At 36.3% G+C, this 23579-nt stretch overlaps 1 protein-coding gene across 15 annotated transcripts in view; it reads left to right on the forward strand.

Moving 5' to 3' along the window:
* LOC144324194 (uncharacterized) overlaps positions 1-23579 on the forward strand; it is a 580701-nt gene that overhangs the window by 231551 nt on the left and 325571 nt on the right. For 2 of the 15 annotated variants that reach the window (XM_077915485.1, XM_077915484.1), the window contains exon 4: positions 23467-23546. The exons of the other annotated variants lie outside the window; for them this stretch is intronic. In XM_077915485.1, the coding sequence (XP_077771611.1) occupies positions 23467-23546 (80 nt within the window). The remainder of the gene's footprint in view (positions 1-23466; positions 23547-23579) is intronic. 15 annotated transcript variants of the gene reach the window in all.

Below are 23579 nucleotides of genomic sequence, written 5' to 3' on the forward strand. Positions count from 1 at the left end.
ATTTCAAGCCATATTAAGAATCATGAATTTCAGAAGCAAGTTTGGAGTTTTACAGTATGTTTTATATATTCACTAGTTTATTTTAGATAAGTAGTCTCTCTTTGAGATTATTTGTCTAGGATTATTTTACTGTTTAATGTGGTAGATTCCTTTTTTAAAGATTTTATTTATTTATTCATGAGAGACATAGAGAGGCAGAGACATAGGTACAGGGCAAAGCAGGTTCTCTGCAGGAAGCCTGATGTGGGACTCAATCTCAGGACCCCGGGATTTTGCCCTGAGCAAAGGCAGACACGCAACTACTGGGTCACCTAGGCATCCCTAAAGTGGTAGATTCCTTATTAACTTATAGGTTTTCTGTAGTGTATTGCCCAGTTTTAGACTTGAAGTTTCTATGAAATCGAGCTTGAAATTTTACATTTTATCAAGCTCCCTAGATTTATATAGCCACCAAAGTTTGAAAAGCATTAGACTACTGTTTCTGAGTTTAGAATTAATGTATTTGGGGAAATTTTTCATGAAACATTGTGAGAAGGTAGGTTAAAGTGCCTGGCATTGTGGCAGTTAAAGAGTAAGGTACTGCATAAATGTGCATTATTTATTTAATCTAGATATTAAAAACAATTAGTAAACTGATCTGTGTTTGGTCTGTTCTGCATTTGTGTCTGTTTCTAAAGAAGCTTCCATTTAAATACATATATTTTACAGTGTATAATTTGTATTACTAATTTTTATGAACTTAACATTTAGAGGACAATGTTTATTGACTTTTTGGTGTGAACAGCTCATTATTCTGTTAAAGATTCAATATTCTGAATATTCTAGGAACATAAATATACACAAGTACTACCTGTATTAGCTAACAGAATTGCCATATATTTGCACAGCTGTTAAGTTGTTGTTTCAAAATTTTAAAAAAAAGTTCAGGTGTATAGAATTATTCAAATTATGCTAATATTCAGACATTTATACCAAAATAAGAAGATGCCACCTTGTGGCACAAAAAAAAAAAAAAAAAAAAAAAAAAAAGATTCTTTAGTATGTGTGTAATATGTGGCTGACAAATCTTTCAAATAATATGTGGTCAACAAACCTATCTGAATAAATAGAGGCAGCAAAAATGCTCATGCTCATAAGCAAGTGTTTCAATTCAGAAACTGTCTTACAAATAGAAAGATCACGTGGGGAGAATTACATGGAAATGTGTTGTTTTATGAAAGCAGGGGCCTATTCAGCATTATACAATAGTGGCATGGAAATTAAAATGGAACATTTCAATAATGTTTATTTAATATAACAAAATGCATTTAGAACATCTACTTCAAAATTAAGTTTGTGTTGCATTTTTAAGAAAGATTGCTACAGGGCAGCCCAGGTGGCTCAGCGGTTTAGTGTTGCCTTCAGCCCAGGATGTGATCCTGGAGACCCCAGATTGAGTCCTACGTCAGGCTCCCTGCATGGAGCCTGCTTCTCCCTCTGCCTGTGTCTCTGCCTTTCTCTCTCTCTCTCTCTCTCATAAATAAATAAAATCTTTAAAAAAGAAAGATTGCGGGCAGCCCAGGTGGCTCAGCGGTTTAGCGCCGCCTACAGCCCAGGGCATGATCCTGGAGACCCCGGATAGAATCCCACGTCAGGCTCCCTGCATGGAGCCTGCTTCTCCCTCTGCCTGTGTCTCTGCCTCTATCTCTGTCTCTCTCTCTCTCTCTCGATTAAATAAATAAAACCTTTAAAAAAATAAAAATAAAAAAGAAAGATTGCTTTATTTTGTTCTGTTAGATAAAGAGTCAAATTTTATTATGATTCAATTTTAATGAGCTTAAAGATAATTTTTTAACTCTGAGTACACTTAATGTGTATGATATTTTTTTAAAAAGACAAAGATCATTTGAACTTAATCATGAACTATGGCATTTACCTAGATGATGATTACTTGCATCAAATTATCTTAGAACTTCTGAGGATGAATCAGTCTTGGAAACTATATAGTTCTCTGTTTTATAAATGTGTAAACAGAGACACAGAGATGTTGCATGACTTGTTCAGGATCCCTCACCTCTTTAGCAGTTGGCTTTCTTTATTCTGTGCTGCTTCTTCCTCCTCATTCTGCACTTGACTTGGTCTCTTGTACTGAGAAGCTTTGCTTCTCAGAAAAAGAAAGGAAGAGAATACATTTCTCCCCTCTGAACCTTTCATTAAATGTTTATTTTGTTGCATTTCTCCATAAGCATTTTTATATTGCCATTTTCTCCTCTTATTAGAATACTTAATATAGTTCCAAATAGTGCATAATTGAAAACAGTTTATCATATCGATTTTTATTTATTAGTATAATAGTATCCCTGCGATCTGGTGGCAGAAAAGTACTACACTATTTTATTGTAATTTATCCCATTTTAAATGTTCATTTGGGTCTATGAAATTGCATAATACTTTTTAGAAATACACTTTCAGAGTATGTGTGGAAAAAACCTCAAACATCAGAACTGGTTTAGAAAATTTTGCAGAGATAATATTGTGAGATGTTCCAAATTCCAAAGTTAAATAGATCAATCAGCCAATCATTTCAAATATTTTGAAAGTGTGTGTGCATAAGACCTTGTCCATAGACTTTTGTCAATGACAAATAACAAAGGGGAGTACTAGCATTTATCATTATTGAAATTTTAGAGGAGCAGGGGAGCACTGGGTTAGTGGACCTATCAAGAAAAGCATCACAGAATATATTTAAGTGGATCTTGAGGAATAGGAAGAATTCAGATAATTAGGTAGCAGTTTATGGTGGGGGCACTCTAGGCAGAAAGGTTATTTTACTCTGGCACATAGTAATTAGAAATTTCCTGAGGGGAAAAAAAAAAAAGAAATTTCCTGAGAGATGGGGGAGGAGGGCTTATACTGTTAAATGATGACCTAAGAATGTTTAGTTCTTTCCCATATATAATGGAAAGCCATGGGTGCCTTTTGATTAAGAAAGTGATACGAATGAAGTGGCATTATGGTTGAAGATTATACAGACATATGTATTTTTGTGAAAATAACATAAAATGAAATATATGTGTGTTGATGATCCTTAACTGAACCATCTTTCTATTTTAGGCATGTTTTGATTTGCAAGTTTCACTGAATAAAGTATTTTTATTATTTTATATTTGTATTTGGTTAATTCCCTTTCATATTGGCCAGAAATAAGCAATGGAAAAATTGAGACTCAGCTTTTCAGTGGTTTATCTTTTCAACAGCACCAATCTGTAGGAAAACTGTCACCTCCCATGTGCAGATTTCTTTTAGAAATAAATAAGTAAAGCTTAGGGGTGGTTGCACATTAATGTGGTGGTAGAGTGCCTCATCCTTAGTATGCTTTACAGGTGGTGTTTAAAGGAGTTTAGTTAACTCAGTGTGGCCCTAGATAGGCCTCAAGTAGCAAAAGAAGAGCTTTCTCAAAAATGTCCCTGTGGTAGGCCAAATAAAGGCCCCTAAAGATGTTCATGTTCAGATCTCCAAAACCTGTGAATGTATTAGTTTATATGGCAAAAAAATTAAAGTAGAAGAGGGAATCAGTGTTATCATTTGATCTGAAAATAGGGGGATTATTCTGGATTATCTGCATGGGCCCAGTGTATGTACATGGATCCTTAAAAATGGAAGAGGGAAAGGAAATTGGAATGGTAACAATATGATAAGGACCCCACTCACCATTGCTGGCTTTGAAGACAGAGGTCACAAGTCAAGGAATGTGGGCGGCCTGGAGAAGCTGGAGAAGGCAAGAAAACAGACTCTTTCCTAGAAGCACTGCAGAAAGGAATAGAGCCCTTTGAGCACCTTGATTTAGACCCATTGAGACCTGTATTAGACTTCCCACTTACAGAATCATAACAAGATACCTTTTTGTTGTTTTAAGCTACTATTTTTATGGTAATTTGCTGTTGTAGCAGTAGAAGACTAATACAGCCACAACCAAAAAAACAAATAGTTATAGTGGTGGTAAAGATTATGATTATTTTCTTCCACTTCCTCTTTCTCCTCTTCCTTCTCATCATTATCACGGTCTGTAGTTACCCTTTGTAGAGGACTTGTTGTCTCTATTAAGTGCTTAGCATATATTTTCATCTGGTTCTTAACAGCACCTTGCTGGTAGGTATTACCTATTTGTGATGATAAACAAAGGCTCTGAGAGTTTTGGAGAGAAATTGGCCAGGCCCTTGCATTTATACGTGACAGAGACCAAATTTAAACTGTTATCTGAGGTCAAAGCTTCCTTCTCTTTCGTGTATGGGTGATGGGGAGGCAGTAGAAACTTGGAGCTGAACATGTTGGCTCTGAAGCTTGACAACCTGATTTGAATTTTGGCTGCTTGTGTTATTGGTTAGACTAGTCCCTGGGACATAGAAAATCTCAATACGTCTTGGCTATAATTATGATTAATTGTGATGATTATTATTATTCAAAGATGGTGCAACAAGAGTAGGCATTGTTATAGGAAAATTATTGTTAAAGTGATCACTACCACACTGGGCATACCCTGTTTTACTCTGTTAAGCCATGCCCCTTGCTGGACAATATCTTGAAATATTTACTCTAATTCCTACTTTTTTGACTAGCCCTAACTTTGTGCAGAGAGTTGTTCCCTTTCTGAAAATTACTTGGGTAGAGGAAAATAGGCATCTGACTGAAGAGAAAACAGTCCCTTGGGTGTAAGTGATGATCCATCTCTTTTTTTTTTTTTTTTTTTACCATTGTCAGTAGATGGCATTGTGATTTCACCGGACACCTGTGCAACTTGCACCATGCCATGCTTAAGCAAACCACAGTCAGGTTAGAAGATAGGTAGCAAGCGTGAAATTTGCACTAGGGCAAAATGAAGTCACTGGATCTCCACAGCAAATATTTGGTAATTTAAAATGACAGGATTTTTGGTTGTCCCAAGGTTCTGATTCCATTGGCTAGTATAAGACTATAATTCATCTCTGACCCTAGACCAGCACTGGAGTAGATGTTTCCTGGGCAGCCATTTCCAGATTGCATTGTATCTGACACTAAGTGAGGTTCCAACTTCTGGGACCAGCAGATGTCAGTTTCTCCCCAGTTGGCTTCTTGACCTTCCGTTTGCTCTTCAACTCATTTGATTTCTACAATACTCTTTGCTCCTTGATTTTATTTTATCTTTCATTTTTGCATTCCTTCATGGAAACAGTTCTAACATTAAAAGGTAGTTTTCTCCAGTTTTAAAACTTCCATCCTTTAATCTTTTTGTTTTATCTATTCTTCCCGGATGCTTATTATCACCTATATGTTGATGACTCCTCATACTATCTCACTAGCTCTAGAATTCTTCCCTGAGGTTTAAAATTCTAAATCCAGTGGCTTACCAACTGGAAGGTTCATTTTTATTTTTTTTTATTTTTATTTTTTTAAAATTTTTATTTATTTATGATAGTCAGAGAGAGAGAGAGAGAGAGAGAGAGAGAGAGGCAGAGACATAGGCAGAGGGAGAGGGAGAAGCAGGCTCCATGCACGGGGAGCCCGACATGGGATTCGATCCCGCATCTCCAGGATCGCGCCCTGGGCCAAAGGCAGGCGCTAAACCGCTGCGCCACCCAGGGATCCCTATTTTTATTTTTTAAAAGATTATATTTATTTATTCATGATAGAGAGAGAGAGAGGCAGAGACACAGGCAGAAGGAGAAGCAGGCTCCATGCCGGGAGCCTGACGGACTCGATCCTGGGGCTCCAGGATCACGCCCTGGCCCAAAGGCAGGCGCTAAACTGCTGAGCCACCCAGGGATCCCCCAACTGGAAGGTTTGGATGAATCTTGAAATCAACAAGTGTGAATTTGAACTTCTCATCTTCCCTGTATGCCCCTGTATCATCTTAGTTAGGGCATCTTATCATTATTATCAAATAATAATAAACTTTTCCCTATGTTTATCTATTTTAATGTGTTTCTTGAATCTTTTCCCTCTCTTTCTTTACTATCACTGTCCTAGATTTGTCCTCTAAATTTTAATTTTGTGTTTGATAATTTGATGTATTGCTATAAATTTTATCATTAAATATATCCCTCATTTTTTTATTTTTAATTCCTTCCATTGTTTTAATCTCAGAAAATATACTATGTACCATGAAATGTTAAATATTCATATAGGCTTTCCTCTAGATTATTATGGCTTCTTTTTTCATTAGTAATGAATTATTAACACTGTTACAGTTTCTTTTTAATGTTAAAATGTCTTTCCCATTATTGTCATTTAAGTTTTGGGTACTTGCATCTTCTTTCTTGATGGGATTTGTTGACTGTTTAATAAATTTTACAAAAATTGGCTCTTATAATTATTAATTTTAAGATATTTTTGGCATTTTAAGCATTTTTACTCTATCTTTAATATTTTCTTCTTTCTAATTTTCTTAGCTTTAGAATTATGAATTTGCCTCCAGTTTTCAGCTTCCTAAGCAATCCATAAATTATGATATGTGATACTTTTAAAGGTATTTATCTGATGTGGAATTTCACACATATGCAATGCAAGAACAGTTCCATCAACCTCTGTGTACATATCACCAAGCTTCAACAATTATCAACATTTTGCCACACTTGTTTCACCTGTGTCCCTAACTTTTTTCTCTTCCAGTATTTTTAAATCAAATCCTAGAAATTATTAAATGCAGTAATAGTAATATATTTTAGGATATATGTTTGTGTGGATATTTATGTGTTTGTGTGTGTTTATGTACATACAACATGTATGTATATATACACACTCATGCATTTTAAAGCGATTGGGGAATCTTTTGGGCTTGATTAAAATATTTGCAGTTGCAGGACATGTAATCAAAATTTTTTATCTCTGTTATCTCTGCTTGTGATAATTCATTGAGCTTCCCCTCCCCCCCATGAGTTAGTATCATTAATTTTTAAATATATCCTACATGGATTCTTTAAAAGCAGATAAGCTCTATTTTTTTTTGAGTAGATGGCTGAATACATATCTTGTTATACTGTCTTATTATACTGTCCAATTTTTCATGTTACCTTTATTTTAATTATAATAGTCCAATTCTCCATCATCTCAAATTCTTCATGATTTGTCCAGGATGTATTAAAACCTATCATGACAATTTTGTTACTATTCTTCATTTAATATTTACATGCCAGTTTTAGCTTAATATATTAGAATGTTATATTATTTGACACATGAAAATTTTTGGCTGCTATATTTTCACTATCGTAACTTCTGTCAACATAAAACATCTTCCTTTTATCTCATTTATGCATTCTACCTTAAAACCTACATCGTCCAAAGTTAACATTGCCACCTCTACTGCCATTTAATTTATACTTGCTTGAAAAATCTTGACTCACTCTTATTTTTAACCTTTATATGTACTTCTACATTAGACATAGTAATAGCACATAGAGTATATCTTTTGACTCAGTGAATTTTCCAGTTTTTCCAAAACTGATGAATAAAATCTCACTTCTCTTTTTTATGATTATCTTCCTTTTTGTGTTTTTTTTTCATTTTCTTCAATTTTGGGGTTTTTACAATTTTTTTTTTTACCTTTCTTTTGCTTGTTATTGTTTTAATGGACTATACTTTCATCTTCTCTAGTGATTAGGAAAGTAGACATCTTGATATTATTCTACTCATTTTCCAAAATATCCAACTTCTGTTTTTCTGAATATTAAAGTCAAGAAAGAAATATCTTTTGTTTATCTACAAGGAATGCTTTTATATTCCCTTCCCCATCCCCTGCTTCCCTCTTGTTCATCTCAAGGAGTGCTGGACTTAGACTGATGTTATTAAATTATTACTTCAAATCTACTCTTTTATACGAATTATTTTTGATATTTGCATTCAGATTTGAAAGTATATTTGTAACAGCTATTCAGGGCTAACACTTCTGTTTAATTATTTCAGGGCTCGTTACTAGGGTTTATGTCCTAACTTTCCTATTCATGAGGTTTTTCATTTTAATTTAAGTCTTAGCCATCTTTTTATCCCAATCTATTTTCTGTTTAGCTCAGATTGTTTTTTTTTTTCCCCCCTATGGTATATTGAGGATGGCAATTTTCTAAATTTTTTTCCTGGTTTCTATAAGAGCAAGAAATATCTAAAACTTCTGAATATTTTCTTTGCTCAATTTACCATATTTAAACTCAGGTCCCTTGTTATTTTATTTCTCTTACATTCACTCAAATGAGAACTTTTTTCCAGATGTATTATTTTCCATTTTTCCCTCTTACACCTTTCTCCACATCCTATAGCTGAATGTGTTCATTTTCCTTCCTAATTTCCAGTGACCAGGGCATTCATATAGTATGGGTCTTGGTCTAATTGAATGGAATCCTCTACTACCCCACCACCTACTGAAAATAATGGAATTACTTGAAACTATAACCTGCAGGATTCATTGAGAGCAAAACTCTTCCAGTTCTTCCTTCTACACTTCATATGTAGGTACAATATCTCCCAGGATGCAGTGTCTACCTTTCTTCTCCTCAATCATTATTTTCTGACGGTTTTTCTATCTGAATAGTGTAGAAATACAAGTGGATGGGAAGAGAGTATGATATTATGTTTGTCCAAAAATCAGCACTCATTTTGAACAGAATGGCTGCTCTATTTCCTGTTTATTAAAGGGTCCAAATCTCTGAGCTGAGCTTATGCAACAGACAATGGGAGGAGGAAAAAAAAAGTGAACCTACTGCTCTTTGAAGGAGGTAGATTTTCTGTTTTATGAGGTGATGCTTGGATAGGCTACTGACTGTTTTCTCACTCTTGATGCATCAGCCTTATGCATAATCACTCTAAATTTTTCCCAGATTTCTGGCACTGAGTTTCCTGTCAGTCTTCGTTTTCTGTATTAGAGTTTTCCATTTTCATATGTATGTTATTGACGATTGGGAGAGGCAGTGCCAGGGGATGGTGGCCAGATGCCATTTTACACCAGAAGTCTTCTATTATCTACATTTAATGGTTATAAATAATGAGTGCATTTGGGAGTACTCTCACTTGTTCATTCCAACAAACCCAGGGACCCATTTTCTTAGGAATTAATTAATTCAACACCTACTATGTGCATTTAAAAAATAAATGTTCTAATTTAGTAGAATGAAAGAAATGGCTTCTGCTTCAGAGTATTATGATTGGAACTACCCAGTTAGGTTGAAAGGTCTGTGGTCCGTCCAACAGAGTCAAAACCACTTTATTCCTTGGGAAATAGCAAAGACTACAGAGAAAATTGATAAAAAGAAGTGAATCTTGAGGTATAAATAGATATTCAGAGGCGAGGTAAAGAGGTCAGGGCATCCTAGACAGAAGGAAAAGCTCAGTGACCTAGAAGTAGCATGAGATCAAAAAGTGGTGATAGGGTGTATGTGACTAAGCTAATGAGATTTATGAGACCCCCGTTTGTGTGAATGTTGGAATGGAATGAGGAAAGATGGAGGACAGGAAGATATTAGAGCAATTAGAATCAGCTAGACAAGTAAAGATGGAAGAACAAAGTCAAACAGCAGCAGCAGGGATAGAGGGGAAATGGCAGGTTAAAAGTCTAAAGTGCAGAGATAGAGGATGAGGAAGGAGGATGCATAATTGAAGACTGATTCTTTGGATCTACCAATCATGTACAGGAGCATGTCTGATACAATGGTCAGACTAACTGATATGTAAAAATAAGTAATTTCAGATTTCATCATTTGCAGATCATTCTTTTGCCTGCCTTAGATTATCACTCATGTATTTGGGTTGCAATCACATGTATCTAATTATTTTAACACACTCTTTTACAGTGGTACTAATATCTTTCTTATGGTGCCAAATCATATTTCTAGTGATGAAAAAAAAACCTAAAGGATAAATCAGATTTGGCATAAATCCAAATAGGAATACCCAATAGGTCTAGTTTGGTAATTAATCCTATTTTTGATTTCCAAACAAGCACTCTTTTCACTATAATTATCTGCTTTCATGCTCAAGACAGTCATGTAACTATCTGAAAACTCATGATAATTCTCAAGTTAAAATGGAAGCCATTTTGTACCTTTGTTATCCTTGCAGCAAGTCCTAGTTCCAAGTAATATATTTCTGTTATCTATTTCATATAGGTGTGATTAAAATAAATCATAAGAGAGACAAAGTAGAATTATTTCCCTGAAGTTTTGGGGAAACTAATATTCTATTCAGAAAACCAAATGGTGTTATCCAAGTGAAAATATTATTTATCTCCCAAAGGAATTTCTACCTATTACCCACAATTCAGTTAGATATGCTTCTCATGTTTGAGTTTCTTTCCCAATATAATTTATCTTATATTTAAGTGAAAAAAAGTCTTAAGCTGTGTAAGAGAAGTTTTCTGTAGGGGGAAAGTAAATAGTAAAAAAAGTATTTTTAAAAAACGATTTTAGTTTTATTTATTTAAGAGAGAGTAAGCAAGAGCAGGGAGAGGAACAGAGGGAGAGGGACAAGCAGACCCTGCATGGAGCATGGAGCCTGAAATAGGGCCAATCCCAGCACTCTGAGATCAAGTCTTGAGCTCTGAACTGAGATCAAGAGTCAGAAGCTCAACCGACTGAGCCACCCATGTGCCCCAAAACAAAATTTCTTAATGTATACAAGAATTCTTTGAATGATTTAAAGTACTCATTTTATAAACTCATGATACATTTATAGGTTTCTGAAAATGAGAAAGAAATCTTCATTTGCTCTAGCCAATAATCTTTAAGGAGACACTAGAATTAAAAATGTAACGCATATCATATATAAATACAAATATAATAAATATATAAATACATATATTTCGGGCAGCCCTGGTGGTCAGCGGTTTAGTGCTGCCTTGGGCCCGGGGTGTGATCCTGGAGACCCGGGATCCAGTCCCACATCCGACTCCCTGCAATAGAGCCTGCTTCTCCCTCTGCCTGTGTCTCTGCCTCTCTCTCTCTCTCTGTCTCTCATGAATAAATAAATAAAATCTTAAAAAAATACATATATTCCCAGGTTTAATAATGTGGTGATGTGACATTCTTCTCACATTCTGACTTACAGGGGTAAAGATTTTTAGAGAATACTTAAGCCTGAACCTTGATACTCATTCCAGACATGAATGCTAAAATGGTTAGTGATGCATTTGTATTAATTTAAAAACATAACCTGTTACCCATTATATAGTTTTTGTTTTCAAATATTTAAAAACTCTAATAAAGATTCTGACACAATGTAATCGGCTACCATCAATATGCAGATGCTGGTTTTCATTTTCCACTTTGCATTGAGAGGCAGTCCTTAAAGTACTGAAGACCAAGCTGTACTTGAAAATGGCTGAGATTTACTTGTGCTTACATCTTTTCTATTCCTCCTCAACTTTCAAGACATGCTTTCATTTGATAAGGATGCTTTGGAATCTGAATTTTAACATGTAGCTGTGTGCATTTAGGCATGCAAATATACACACTGTATATTATTTTGCTTTTACAGTAATTATTTTCATTTATGAAATTCTAAATTTGATGTTAAATATTGAATATTTTGGTTAAGTGACAGCTTGTGCTAGCTTTAGGATATTCCTGCTTGATAATTATTCATGAGAAGAACAGCTGAAAACAAACTAGTTATACACCTTGGCAAATTACTGTGATTGTAATTCTGTGAAATTTCCCCATGGCCATGTGACTTTATTATAAGTACTCTAACAGTGCAGATGTCCAGAATGTTGTCATTGTCACAAATGTTATTCCTATATTCAAAGTTTTTGAATTACTCTTTACTGCTTCACAGAAAACGTGAGGAAGGAGATGAGACATGCAGAGTGGATGATAGAGCATATGCAACTCTTTTCGGTGCCTGCCCTCCCTTGGTTAGGAGTGGGCATGGTGCTTACATACATCATTTCTGTAAGATACAGAAGCACTGGCATTTTTGTGAAATCTAGATATGGTGAAAACATTTCCTATTAAATGTTAAGAAAAAGGAAAAATAGCCCCAATTTATCATCCTTCAAAAAAATTCAGCTGAAATCAAATGTTATTTCCCTACTCTCCTTCTCCCTTTCAGTTCCTTCCCCATATGGTTCCTGAAATGTTCCTCCATTTAAATGGATTTTAAAGCTCATTCCTTATAGTTCCTAGAGCATTCATTGCTTTTGAGAAAAAAAAGAAAAACATTTTAGCATGTGCTATTTTTGTTATTCTAATTAGCAAAAACAGCTGGTCCTGTGCAGCTCAGACTGTAGTCTTTTTCAACACATTGTTCAGATTTTTTTTCCTCCTCTTCTGTCAAGCTACAGGCTACCACCTCTCCTCTTCCCACACAAATCAACCCCCAAAACACCTGCACACACAACCTTAAATATCACCTACATCTGCCATGAAAGGAAAAGGGAAACAGCCTCTCCTTCCTGGTGTCTGGGCAGGGCACATGCACCAAATTTTGTAGAAGGTGAACAAAAGTCATTCTCAAGGTACTCACGACCTCATTGATTTTACATTCACCAAGCACTTTACTCTGTTGTCTCAAAAGTACAGCTATCTCATAGTTTTTTGTTTCTTTTTTTTTTTTCTCAACTCCTTCTAGCAAATGGGAGTAGCCTCTTGTAGAATCAGAGATTGAAAAATTGGATAATCAAACCTAACTCACAATTTGGTATCTATCAAAGGCATGTGACTGCCAATGATCATTGAAGCTGATCAAAGTCACACTCTGTTGCCATGGCAACGAATCCCCATTTTGTTTATATGGAGGGGTACGCACCACAGGAGAATAATGCTGAGACGAATTAAATTTGTGTTGTTGAGAAATTAACATGCGGGATGCTTAGGAGTGGATTGAATGGGTGCTTATCAGTGTGATTTTTTTTTTTTTTAAACAAGGGAAGTGGTGGGGACAAAATGTAGTCTATGGAGGGTGTCATTATGGAAGAGTCCAGTAAAACTGAAATGTTTCAATAGTGCATTTCTAAGGTGGAGTCCAGATATGAGGTAATAGTTTTTATTGGGTTTTGTCACTTACACATTTTGTGATCTTAAGTATCTCCAAGTGCTTTGGCTCGTCTTCCCTTTTATAAATTTAAAAAGGATTACAAGAGGACACATCTTTTAAGTCTTATATTTGTTTTTCCTTGGAGCTGGAAATAATTCTTAACCCAGCACCACTAATCGGCTAGGTGAGATAAAGTATGAATAGTGTATTTTAATTTTCAGTTATTCAGGATCTCCCTTAGCCAAATTTTGAGGTGGAATGAAGTTCTTTGCATTTTTAGTTTGGAAGATATCAACTGGTCAGGAAGGTGGTAAGTCATTAAAATTTTTTTCCATGATTTTTTGGTACCACATGCTGTGTAAAATTTTTTATAACAAATTATAGTCTCTTTTTCAAAGAAACACAATAGAAATTTTTTTTTGAAGATTTTATTTATTTACTCATGAGAGACACAGAGAGAGAGGCAGAGACATAGGCAGAGGGAGAAGCAGGCTCCCCACAGGGATCCTGGTGCGGGACTCGATCCCAGGATCCCAGGATCACGCCCTGAGCCAAAGGCAGATGCTCAACCGCTGAGCCACCCAGGTGTCCCATATTTTAACTTTTTATCACCTTCAAACACTAGCATTGATTGTCACCTTACCCATTCTTTGTCCATGCATGATTCTCTTGCCATTTTCTCTCTTGTCCTTCTACTTCATCCAGCCTTCATGTCAAATGCTGTGCTGTAATCCCTATCCACAAAGAACTATCATTTCCCTCTTCTTTTCTTGCACCTGCCAGGGATCATTTATTCACATTGTTTAAAGTAAACAAGACTATTGTATGTCCAGATACCTGTTTCTTTCAGTTGGACTTGTTATTTTGGCCTTCTACCTCTCCATACTTCTCTCATTATTATTCAAAATATGAATTCCACAAATATTTGAAGTGACTGCCTCTTTCAAGGCTGTGCTGACATGTAAGATGTGATCCCAGTCTGGGAGTTGATAATCTTGTTACGAGAAAGGGAGAGAAACAAATACTCACTGACAGTCTCCTTGGTGTCAGTGCCCCTGCTCAGCACTTGATGCCTTAATACCTTGTCAATTCTGTTTACACACCAGAGATGAGTGATATACTTCTATTATTCAAGTGAGGAAACTGAGGCATGGAGAGGTTAGGCAGCTTGCTTAAGAACTTGCAATGGCAGACCACTCCTAAGATCTGGAGTGCCTTACTCCAAGATCCATGGTTTTGTTGTTTTTGTTTTTTTGTTGTTGTTTTTCAACTTTTTGATTTTTTTTTCTATTTGGGGTAAAAAGACAGGGGGTAATAAGACAGGTACACATAAACACATAAATACCACACAAGATGCAGTGAAATGAATGTTACATGAGTGTTAATGACAATTCCTGCTTCAGAAGAGGAAGAGAAGGAATAGGCCTCTTTTAACCAGGGTGGTTCAGGCTAATTTTGAGGAGAAGATAGCTTTAGGGTCCTGAAAAGTTAAGAAATTTTTAGGTGAAAACGGAGCAGAGAAGAGAAGTGACTGGCTCCCCATCACCTAGGTCCGCCACAAATGTTTATTGATAATTAGTAGAGTATTCAGGATGCATACTCAGAACAACAGTGATGAGATCTTCATGTTTTTTGTTTTTGTGTTTCTCTTAGCTTCCACATGAATCATGTTCACTCATAATTTCCAGCTGAAGGCTTGCTGCTTTAAAAAAATTTAATACCTGAATTGCTTATCAAAAATAACTATTCTAGAACAGGATATGGTATATTATATATTCCTACTTATTGAGCTATAAGACCCTTGGAACACACAACCTTTGTTAGTCAAATTAGGTTAAATCAATAAAGAACTCCTACAATTTTCTATCTGTGCTAATCAAGGATACTGATAAATGAAATTCCAACAGAATCCACTAACCACCACTTTACTGTTTACTTCAGCCCTTTCTCTTACCAAGATTTGTTGACATACTAAGATTACAGTGAGTCTTTTTTCTGACTGCTGGAGGTGTTCTTAAAAATCAAAGAAATAGAAGAGTCTAGAGAGGAAAACATGCTAAATTACCTAGCAGAGAGGATTGAGTTAGGAATGTAGGGATGATAGGTTTGTATACCAGCCACTAGTCATGTAACTCTTGTAAGGCAATGGTATTTTACTTCCTCATTTCCTCATTTCGACACTAAGAATGATGCTGCTATTATCGCTAGACTTGTTAGCAAAGAAGTATTGAGTAGTTCCTATGTCACCTTTAAGTGAGTTGATATAAATTCACTACAATAGCGTTATGGAGGTCATGTTCATGAGAAAATTATCTTGCCACCCAAGAGGTGACATCAGCATTCTTCTCTTTAGAGAAACAGAGGGCTGAACACTTCCTGTGCCCCTTGCCACTCAGCAGTGAATCCAGGTCTCCCTTGGGAGAGCTTTGTGCCTGTTGAGTCCTTGTCATCATGGTGGAAACCTGTGAGCAGGAGAGTGCTTCACACTGACCCTTTCTCCCACAGGAAAATTCTTTTAGCCCAAGACTTAAGGGAAATGCATACAGAATTTTTTTTTTCTTGAAATATTTCCTTGGAGACTTCTTCCCTCACTGCTGCCCCAACACTCCTCCCCCCACATGTCTCCTTCCTCTAATAATAAAAGCAAAACTACTAAATTTAGGGAATGAAATTTACTTCTTTAACCAAAAGTATTACATTATCTCATTATTTGTTCGTCGAATGTGTTTGAACCACTTAAATCATTTATTTGGTTAAGAGGAAAAGAAAATCTGGTTAGTGCCGTCCAGAAAGTGAGTTAATCAGTTGGCAAACAATGCCTGTGTTGTTACTATGGCTGACAGGTTATCTGACTAGTAAGAAAAGGTTTTCATGGTACATTCCAAACCACCACCTGAGCATTTCCAGGCTGTTGCGACCTTGTCTAAAGAAGCAGGAATAATGTTTCCTACTGCTTCAGTGTGCTTTTTGTACACATTGAGGAGTTTTGAAAATGTTCCTATCAGAATCTACAAGAGGCTGTTGCAGAGTGAGTCATTTAGAGACCACAGCTCTGTGGTTTCTGGCTAGCTCTATCCTCTTCCACTATTCCACCAGTGGACCCCATAGAGCTTTGGGGGCTTTTGAGGTTTTAAAATGGATCTTCTGTCTGAATGTCAAGGTGAGGAGTAAGGAAGAGGGAACTGTAGCTTGGCCTCCCTGTGTGTTATTTTGGCTTGAGGAACATGCAGTGGGTTAATAATAAAGTTGTAAACTTAGCACACAGCTTTGGCACTATGTTGTTTTTTCTACAATGGGTCTTGTAATTAACAAGGGCATCAGGCCTTCCTCTCTTCATACTAGGAGACCTGCCACAAATTTCAACTTAATCAACTTTCACTCACTTGGTGCACATCCAGACTATCGGACTTCAGTAATTGCTCAATTGTTAAGAAATTGTTAAATAGAATTTGTGTGGAAATGAAGTTTCTTGAAATACATTTGCATCATCAGAACCTAAGCTTATGTTCTTTGGCAATTCTGTCTACCCCTAAGTTTCTGAGTGGCTTTTTCACTCAGTGCTATTTTTATCCAGCACAGAGGAACAAATACATAAAAGAAATCTCAATTTGTTAAAGCCCAATATTATGGCGTAATGACTGGATTCAACAATGAACTGACTTTTGAATTTTAGTGAGTGAACTAAATGAACGGATTGGAAGCTGCTGCTTTTGGAAATGGGCTCCTTCTGTTCCTCTATTCTAAATTTTATACTAGAAGGAAAGTTATTTTGCAGGTATAGTCCTTTGCCTGGAGGTTGCTTTTAATTTACTTGAAATGGTGGTTTCTTTTCCCTCTTTTCATTAAAGCTTTCTTGCTATTCAAAGCTAGAGCATTGAGAAACTGTTGCAAGTATTTAGATCCTTTGTAATTTACAGATTTTATGTATATATTCAACCTGTAGTAAGCCAGCATGTATTCCCCTTTACAGGCAAGGAGAAATATGGTCTAAAAGTAAATGAGAATGTCAGGGGGGACTTAATGAATTTCATGAATCCTTGGGAAAACAAGAGGCCACAGACGACTTTCTCTTCTCTTCTTTCTTTTTTGAATGCAAGAAACCAGATAAAATATTGGATATATCAGAGACTAGGTAGAAGGTTCTGGTTTAACTAGTCAAGGCAACAAGGTAGACAGACACAACTGATAATAGGTAGAGAGAAGACAAAAAACAAAACCAAAAACTGGAAAAAAAAAAAAGGCCCCCACTAATTGTGATCCTATTCTACGAACTATATAGAGATGGCTCCTTTTTCATTGGTTTTCCTGTAGGATGGGAAGCAGAGAGGGTTAACTTCTCTCAGCCTTTTTGTGAAGTAATAATGGCCTCCCTTTGCCTTCATGACTGGAATTGGTAGGATGGAAGTCTCCTTCCTTGAGAAGAAGAAATGGTTCATATTGACCAATTTTATTTGACTTCTTATGAGAAAAATGAGAAAGTTCACATTCTTGTTTACATAGGATAACTATCATTCATCCTTCTATTGACAGGTAGTGTCATTAGAGATAGATCTTGCAATAAATAAAAGAAAGGGGCCTTGAATTTTAATCCTCTTCTAGGAGTTTAAATAAGCTGATAAGATATGGAATTCCTCTGGCCTTCACTTGTCTGATCTATGTAATAGGAATAATATTTTATCAACCAGAAAATAGAAACTGGGAAAAGACAAGGCCTTATTTCTTCCAAATGTGTGTGCAGTTTTTATGATGGGCATGTACCACTAATATTCTCAGATTTTAACTAAGAATCAAGATTTCTGGGATCCCTGGGTGGCGCAGCGGTTTGGCGCCTGCCTTTGGCCCAGGGCGCGATCCTGGAGACCCGGGATCGAATCCCACGTCGGGCTCCCGGTGCATGGAGCCTGCTTCTCCCTCTGCCTATGTCTCTGCCTCTCTCTCTCTCTCTCTCTCTGTGTGACTATCATAAATAAATAAAGAAAAAAATATTAAAAAAAAAAGAATCAAGATTTCTCATGTGCTGTAATAAAAGGAGGCTTCATGCTAGACAATTAAGAGGAAAGTGGAGAAAGCACTAATGCTTTTCCAACTTTATTTCAAAAAGCATTTCAAAACTCAGATAAAAATGGACTTTTCACACAGTTGCTAAATAACTGGGTACTGGATTAACTCTGCTTGTTGATAGTTTATTAGGTTGTTTATTGTCTGTTTGTCTATTGCTGGTTTCCTAGTAAATAGTAGGTAAAGCAAAACCCTGTTTATTTCTTCAATTAGTATACAGCTAACTTTTAACTATTCGAGGCCAGACTTGCCACATTTTTGACATGCTAATCAATTGTACTAAGAGTTTAAAATAACTTGTTCAACTCATCTGTTGTTTCCTTTCATTTTTCCCCTACTCATGAAACCTACAGTCCAGCTGGACACTTAAAAAACAACAAGATACCTAATTACTGTTCTAGTTACTATGGCTGCATAACAAATTATCCCCAAATTTGCCAGCATAAGACAATTATTTATTAGGCTTATTGATTCTGTGGGTCAGAAATTCCAGTCAGAGCATGGTGGGGACAGCTTGTCTCCCCTCCAAAATGTGTGAGGCCACAGCTGGAAGACTAGAAAGCTGGGAATCATTTGAAGTTTGCTCACTCACATTTCTGGCAGTTGATGCTGACTTAGACTGAAGGGTAGCTGGGCTTATTGGCCAGAAGGCCTAGCTGTGACCTCTCCATGTGATCTCAGTCTCTTTCTAACATGCTGAGAGAAACCTGGGCAGAAGCTGTAGCTTTCTGAGTTGGGCAGTCATTTAATGTTATGTCTATGCACTCTCTTGGTCTGAGCAGTCATAAGCCTGACATGTTGAAGGGAAAGGGAAAATAGACTACAGTTCTTCATGGGGAATGAAAAGATCCTGAGAGAGTATATAGAGCTTTGAATATTGTTGTAGTCATTTCAGGAAAGTACAATCTGCCACAATTACCTTCCCCTCAATATTGAGAACTTGTATAACCTATACAGCCAAGAAAACATCCAAACCAAAAAGTAGTTCCTATTAACAGGTGCCTTGCTTCTACTTATGGGGGAGAGAGGTATTTCTCTTGGGGAAAAAAAGGAAGAGGAAATAGTTATTAAGCAGAGAGTCATCTGTAACAATTTAATTAAGAGGGTTGTGAAAACATGAGAGACAACCTAACTCTGGGAAATGAACAAGGGGTAGTGGAAGGGGAGGTGGGCGGGGGGTTGGGGTGACTGGGTGATGGGCACTGAGTGGGGCACTTGGCGGGATGAGCACTGGGTGCTATATACTATATGTTGGCAAATTGAACTCCAATAAAAAATTTTAAAAAAGGGTTGTGAATTCTAAAATAATAAATATTCCTAAATTAAATACAAATATCAAAATCACATTGTAATAACAAATTTAAATGTTTTTGGATGGATTGCTCTTCTGGACTATTCAGGACCTCAACTTTACTCCATTGGACTGGATATATTCTAGTTGTTTACTAGGGTTAAAGATGGTAATAGTAGTGGTATTTTCAAAGGAAAGGAATGTGGTAACCACATTCCTCCTCTGGTCGGGCTTTAAGAATTTGCTAACTTTTGAGAGTATTCAGTGGGATCAGAAACAGAAATGATGTTCATTCATTGATTAATTCTTTCATTCAAACCACATTTGTTGAATACTCAGTCTATGCAAGGCATGCTAATTATATTTTCTCTGTCAAGCACAAGGATTGATAATAAACTGTGTGCACTTTCAATAGTAATAATAGCTATCATTTATTGAACACTTAGTATATGCCTGACATTGTGCTAGCACTACCTACAGGGTTATTCATCCTTATAGCATGAATTAAGACATGCATAATTTTCAACCGGTTAATAACTGAGCCAATAATTTAGGAAAGTTGATTCTTTGTTTAAGTTTGTATATCTAATTGGTAAAAGATCTTTGCTTGGTATCAAACTTTGCTTTGTTGGGCTAAAAAGCTGGGTTTTTTCCCCAACTAGGCTAAACTGCTTCTTCCAAGAACTTGTCTTATTGGAAAGAAGGGAATGAAATAAGATATAGTTATAAATAAATGTAGTATAAGTTGAAATTTGTTAAGTATCCAAAAGGCTGGGAGCTAGGAAAGTCTACTTCTTTTTTTTTTTTTTAATTCAAGTTAGATAACATATAAGTGTAGTATTGGTTTCAGGAGTAGAAGCCTACTTCTTTGTGGAATAATTAGAGGGAAGCTTCCTGGAAGTCGAAGCATGTGAGTTAGGACTTGGAGAACTGGCAGGGTTTTAATATACAGAGATGGGGATAAAGAAGGAAATCTAGATGTTGGAAGAAAGTAGCTGGAGTATGAAGAGCATGGAGATATTTGAGTAATAGCAAACCAGACCATTGAGAGGAATCCAAGTTTGAAAATTAGTGAGTTAGAAGGCTAGAAGTGCAGATTGAGTCCTTTTGGTAAAAGACCATATCTGGCAGCTAAAGGAAGTTCATCTAGGAGTTCTGTAAGTCATGGTGAATAGCTGAAGGTGTCCTCATGTGGACAGAATACGGCATCAGGAAGAGGAATCCTAGTGTTGCCTAGGATGGATCAAAAGGGTTTGAAGATAGCAATGCTAGGAGGTTTGCAATAATCTGGAAGATGGTGATGAGGACAGAGATGGGATTGGTGAGGGGAAGTATAAAGAGAAAGAATGAAATGTATTGCCATTTCCATGAAAAACTAACAGCAAAGGGTAGAGCCATTTGTTATTATATCTATATTTCTCACCAACTGACTAGTTGCTCAAGTAAAATACATTTGCCTCTTTCCTTTAATTATCTGTTTTTATTTTATTAAGTCATTGTCTCCAGGGACCCTACTGAGCACCTGCCTCTCATTTGGAAATGTGTTGTCATGGCTCCTGTAGAGGCTGTTCTGCATTTGGAAATTCCTTTTCTATTCCATTTATTTCGATTAAAAGCTTTGCTATTAGACTTCTTACAAGTCATATGCCCTGAATAAAAAGTCAGAAAATAATATGAGCAGCACCGAAAATGCTGAATTGCTGGTCAGTGTTGTTAGGAGCAAGAGGCACAAAGGGGTAACAGTGCACATTGCAAGCAATTTTGTAGAAAAGGTTTATCCAATTTTTGCCCCTGAAATAGTTCAGATTTTTTTAAAAAAAGAAATGATGTGCCTGGTTCATTCTGTTAACATTTCCCTGTCCCTATGCCCCTCAAGGTAGGTCTGTGCACATGGAGAGGTTAATATTAATATTGCCTTTTTACAGCTAAATTATCTGGCTCTAGAACCATTCACAGATTCTATTAAAGACCCCTATGGAGGATTGCTTCTTCAAATAGGCATTTTAATTCACCCGGGTACAATAAGGTGTTACCTTCCTTTCATTAATAAAATGGGAACTCATAAAGAAAACCAGATTATCTTGAATTTATGATCAAGTAATTTTGTTTCTCTTAGCCTGGATAATAATTGTGAAACATCATTTTCCCCCTTCTTTCCTTTTCCCTTCATACACTTCGACATTCTTAATTTCTCATGTTTATTTATCTTTTTTATTTTAATTTGACAGGGAAAGCTATCTAGGACCCCAGGAGGCAAATGCTGTGACTCAAGAATTGGTCCTTTCCATCTTCAATTTAATGAAATAATAAGCCAGTAATTGATTTATATTTATATTTACATTTGCCTTACAAATTCTGGGATTTTTGTCACCTTTATTGTAATTCCATAAGTAGTCACTAAATTACTTCCAATAAACTCTATTTTTCCTTACCTACCCAGTAACTGAAGTCTTTTATCGTAGTCTAGAGGCTTTGTTCTTCCATCTAGCTTCTCATGTCATTTTTCTTCGCCATAGAAAAGGTGAAGATTTATATTTCATTTTAAATTGTTAATGAATTTTTTTTTTTGCCTCAAACTCTTTGTACCTTTATCAACAGATAATTTGTTCCAAATAATCTAGCTTTGTGCCTTTATACTTTCCACATGACCGCATCTTTGGTAGTCTGAAGATGACAGTCCTCTGGTGTTATTAACAATTTAGGATACATACAATGTGGAATTGTAACACAATCAAGGTAAATTTCTGAGCATTCCATCTAGCTTTCACAAAACCTTTACATCCAAACTTTGATCTTCCTGGGCTTTCCTTCATTCAGACACTCGTTGCTTTATCCTTGCTTACTAAGGAGCATAGTAGCTTTTCCTAATAGCTAATTAGGGGTACCTGGGTAGATTAGATTGTTGGGCGTCTGCCTTCGGCTCAGTTCACAATCCCAGCATCCTGGGATCGAGCCCTGCATCAGGCTACCTGCTCAGTGGGGAATGTGCTTCTCCCTCTCCTTCTGCTGATCTTCTTATTCTTGTTCTCTCTCTCTCTCAAATAAATAAATAAAATCTTAAAAAAAAGGAATAGCTAATTAGAAGGAAGATTGAGGAAAGAAGGACCTTGAGATACAGACAAATGATATTTCAAATGACAGCTGGTGGCCTGATGTTTTTGGAAAATGTAAAACTGAAAAATTAATAATTGCACTGATATTAATATCAGTCTCCAGAGCATCTACTATGTGTCAGGTGCTTTTCCATATGTCATCTAACTTTATTCCACAATTTATGTTATCAATGTTCCCATTTTATAGATGAGCAAATTCAAGCTGAGATCCTAAATGACCAAAATTACTACAACTAGTAATTGGCAATACCAGAGTTTTCTCTGGGTCTGTGTGACTCTCAAAGCTATGATATCATTCTGTTGTACCATGCTGCTTCAGTGTGCTGTGGTAGATTTCTGTCACCTTTGGTCTTCCACAAAAACATTACCTTCTATGGCTCCTACTTAAGGAAGTAAAATAGCAATTTGTCTTAAAAGAATTTCATTGAAATTAAAAAAAAATACTTTTTGGTGTTAGGAAATGAACATCTGAGTTTATTTGAAAAACTAGTTACATGGAAGACCTGATACCACAATGAGATAAAATTAAGCAGTTTAATATAATCCTGGCATCACAATTTCAGGAAACTTGACTCCAGATTAGATTTTTCTTAAATTAAAGAGGTTCCCCATGATATATATGTATTCATTCATTCATCATTCAGTCAGTCACTTACTTCATTTGACAAACTTTGAATGACTATTGTGTCCACAGAAACACTCATGGCTCTTGAGAATCCCAGCAGATCAAGCAGACCAAACAAAATGAAACACAAAAAGCATTAAAAGCTCAGTTTCAGTATAGTTTGGGTAAAAATAAGTGCTGTAGTAGCCTTCCTTTCCCTTCACCTCATCCTGCACATTGCCAACAGTGTATTTTTTTCTAAAACCCTCATCCGATGATGTCACTTCCTGGTTTTAAACTTCTGACAACAGTCATTGCCTCTTAAGTAACTTTTGGCCCTTTAGAATCTGTTGCCACTTGCCTTTTCTGGCTCCTCTGGAGGTGCCCCCACCAGAGCTCAGCCATCCTATACCGCTCACTTTTCCTTCCAGATGCCAGGCACTCTCACATCTCTAGTCTGTGCTCTTACTGCTTCCTCCTGGGGTGTGTTGTGCCCTTTCTCCTTCAAGTGGTAAGTTTCTCTTCATCCTTCAGGATCCAACTC

Source organism: Canis aureus, chromosome 11 (assembly GCF_053574225.1).
Source record: "Canis aureus isolate CA01 chromosome 11, VMU_Caureus_v.1.0, whole genome shotgun sequence".
Lineage (NCBI taxonomy): Eukaryota > Metazoa > Chordata > Mammalia > Carnivora > Canidae > Canis > Canis aureus.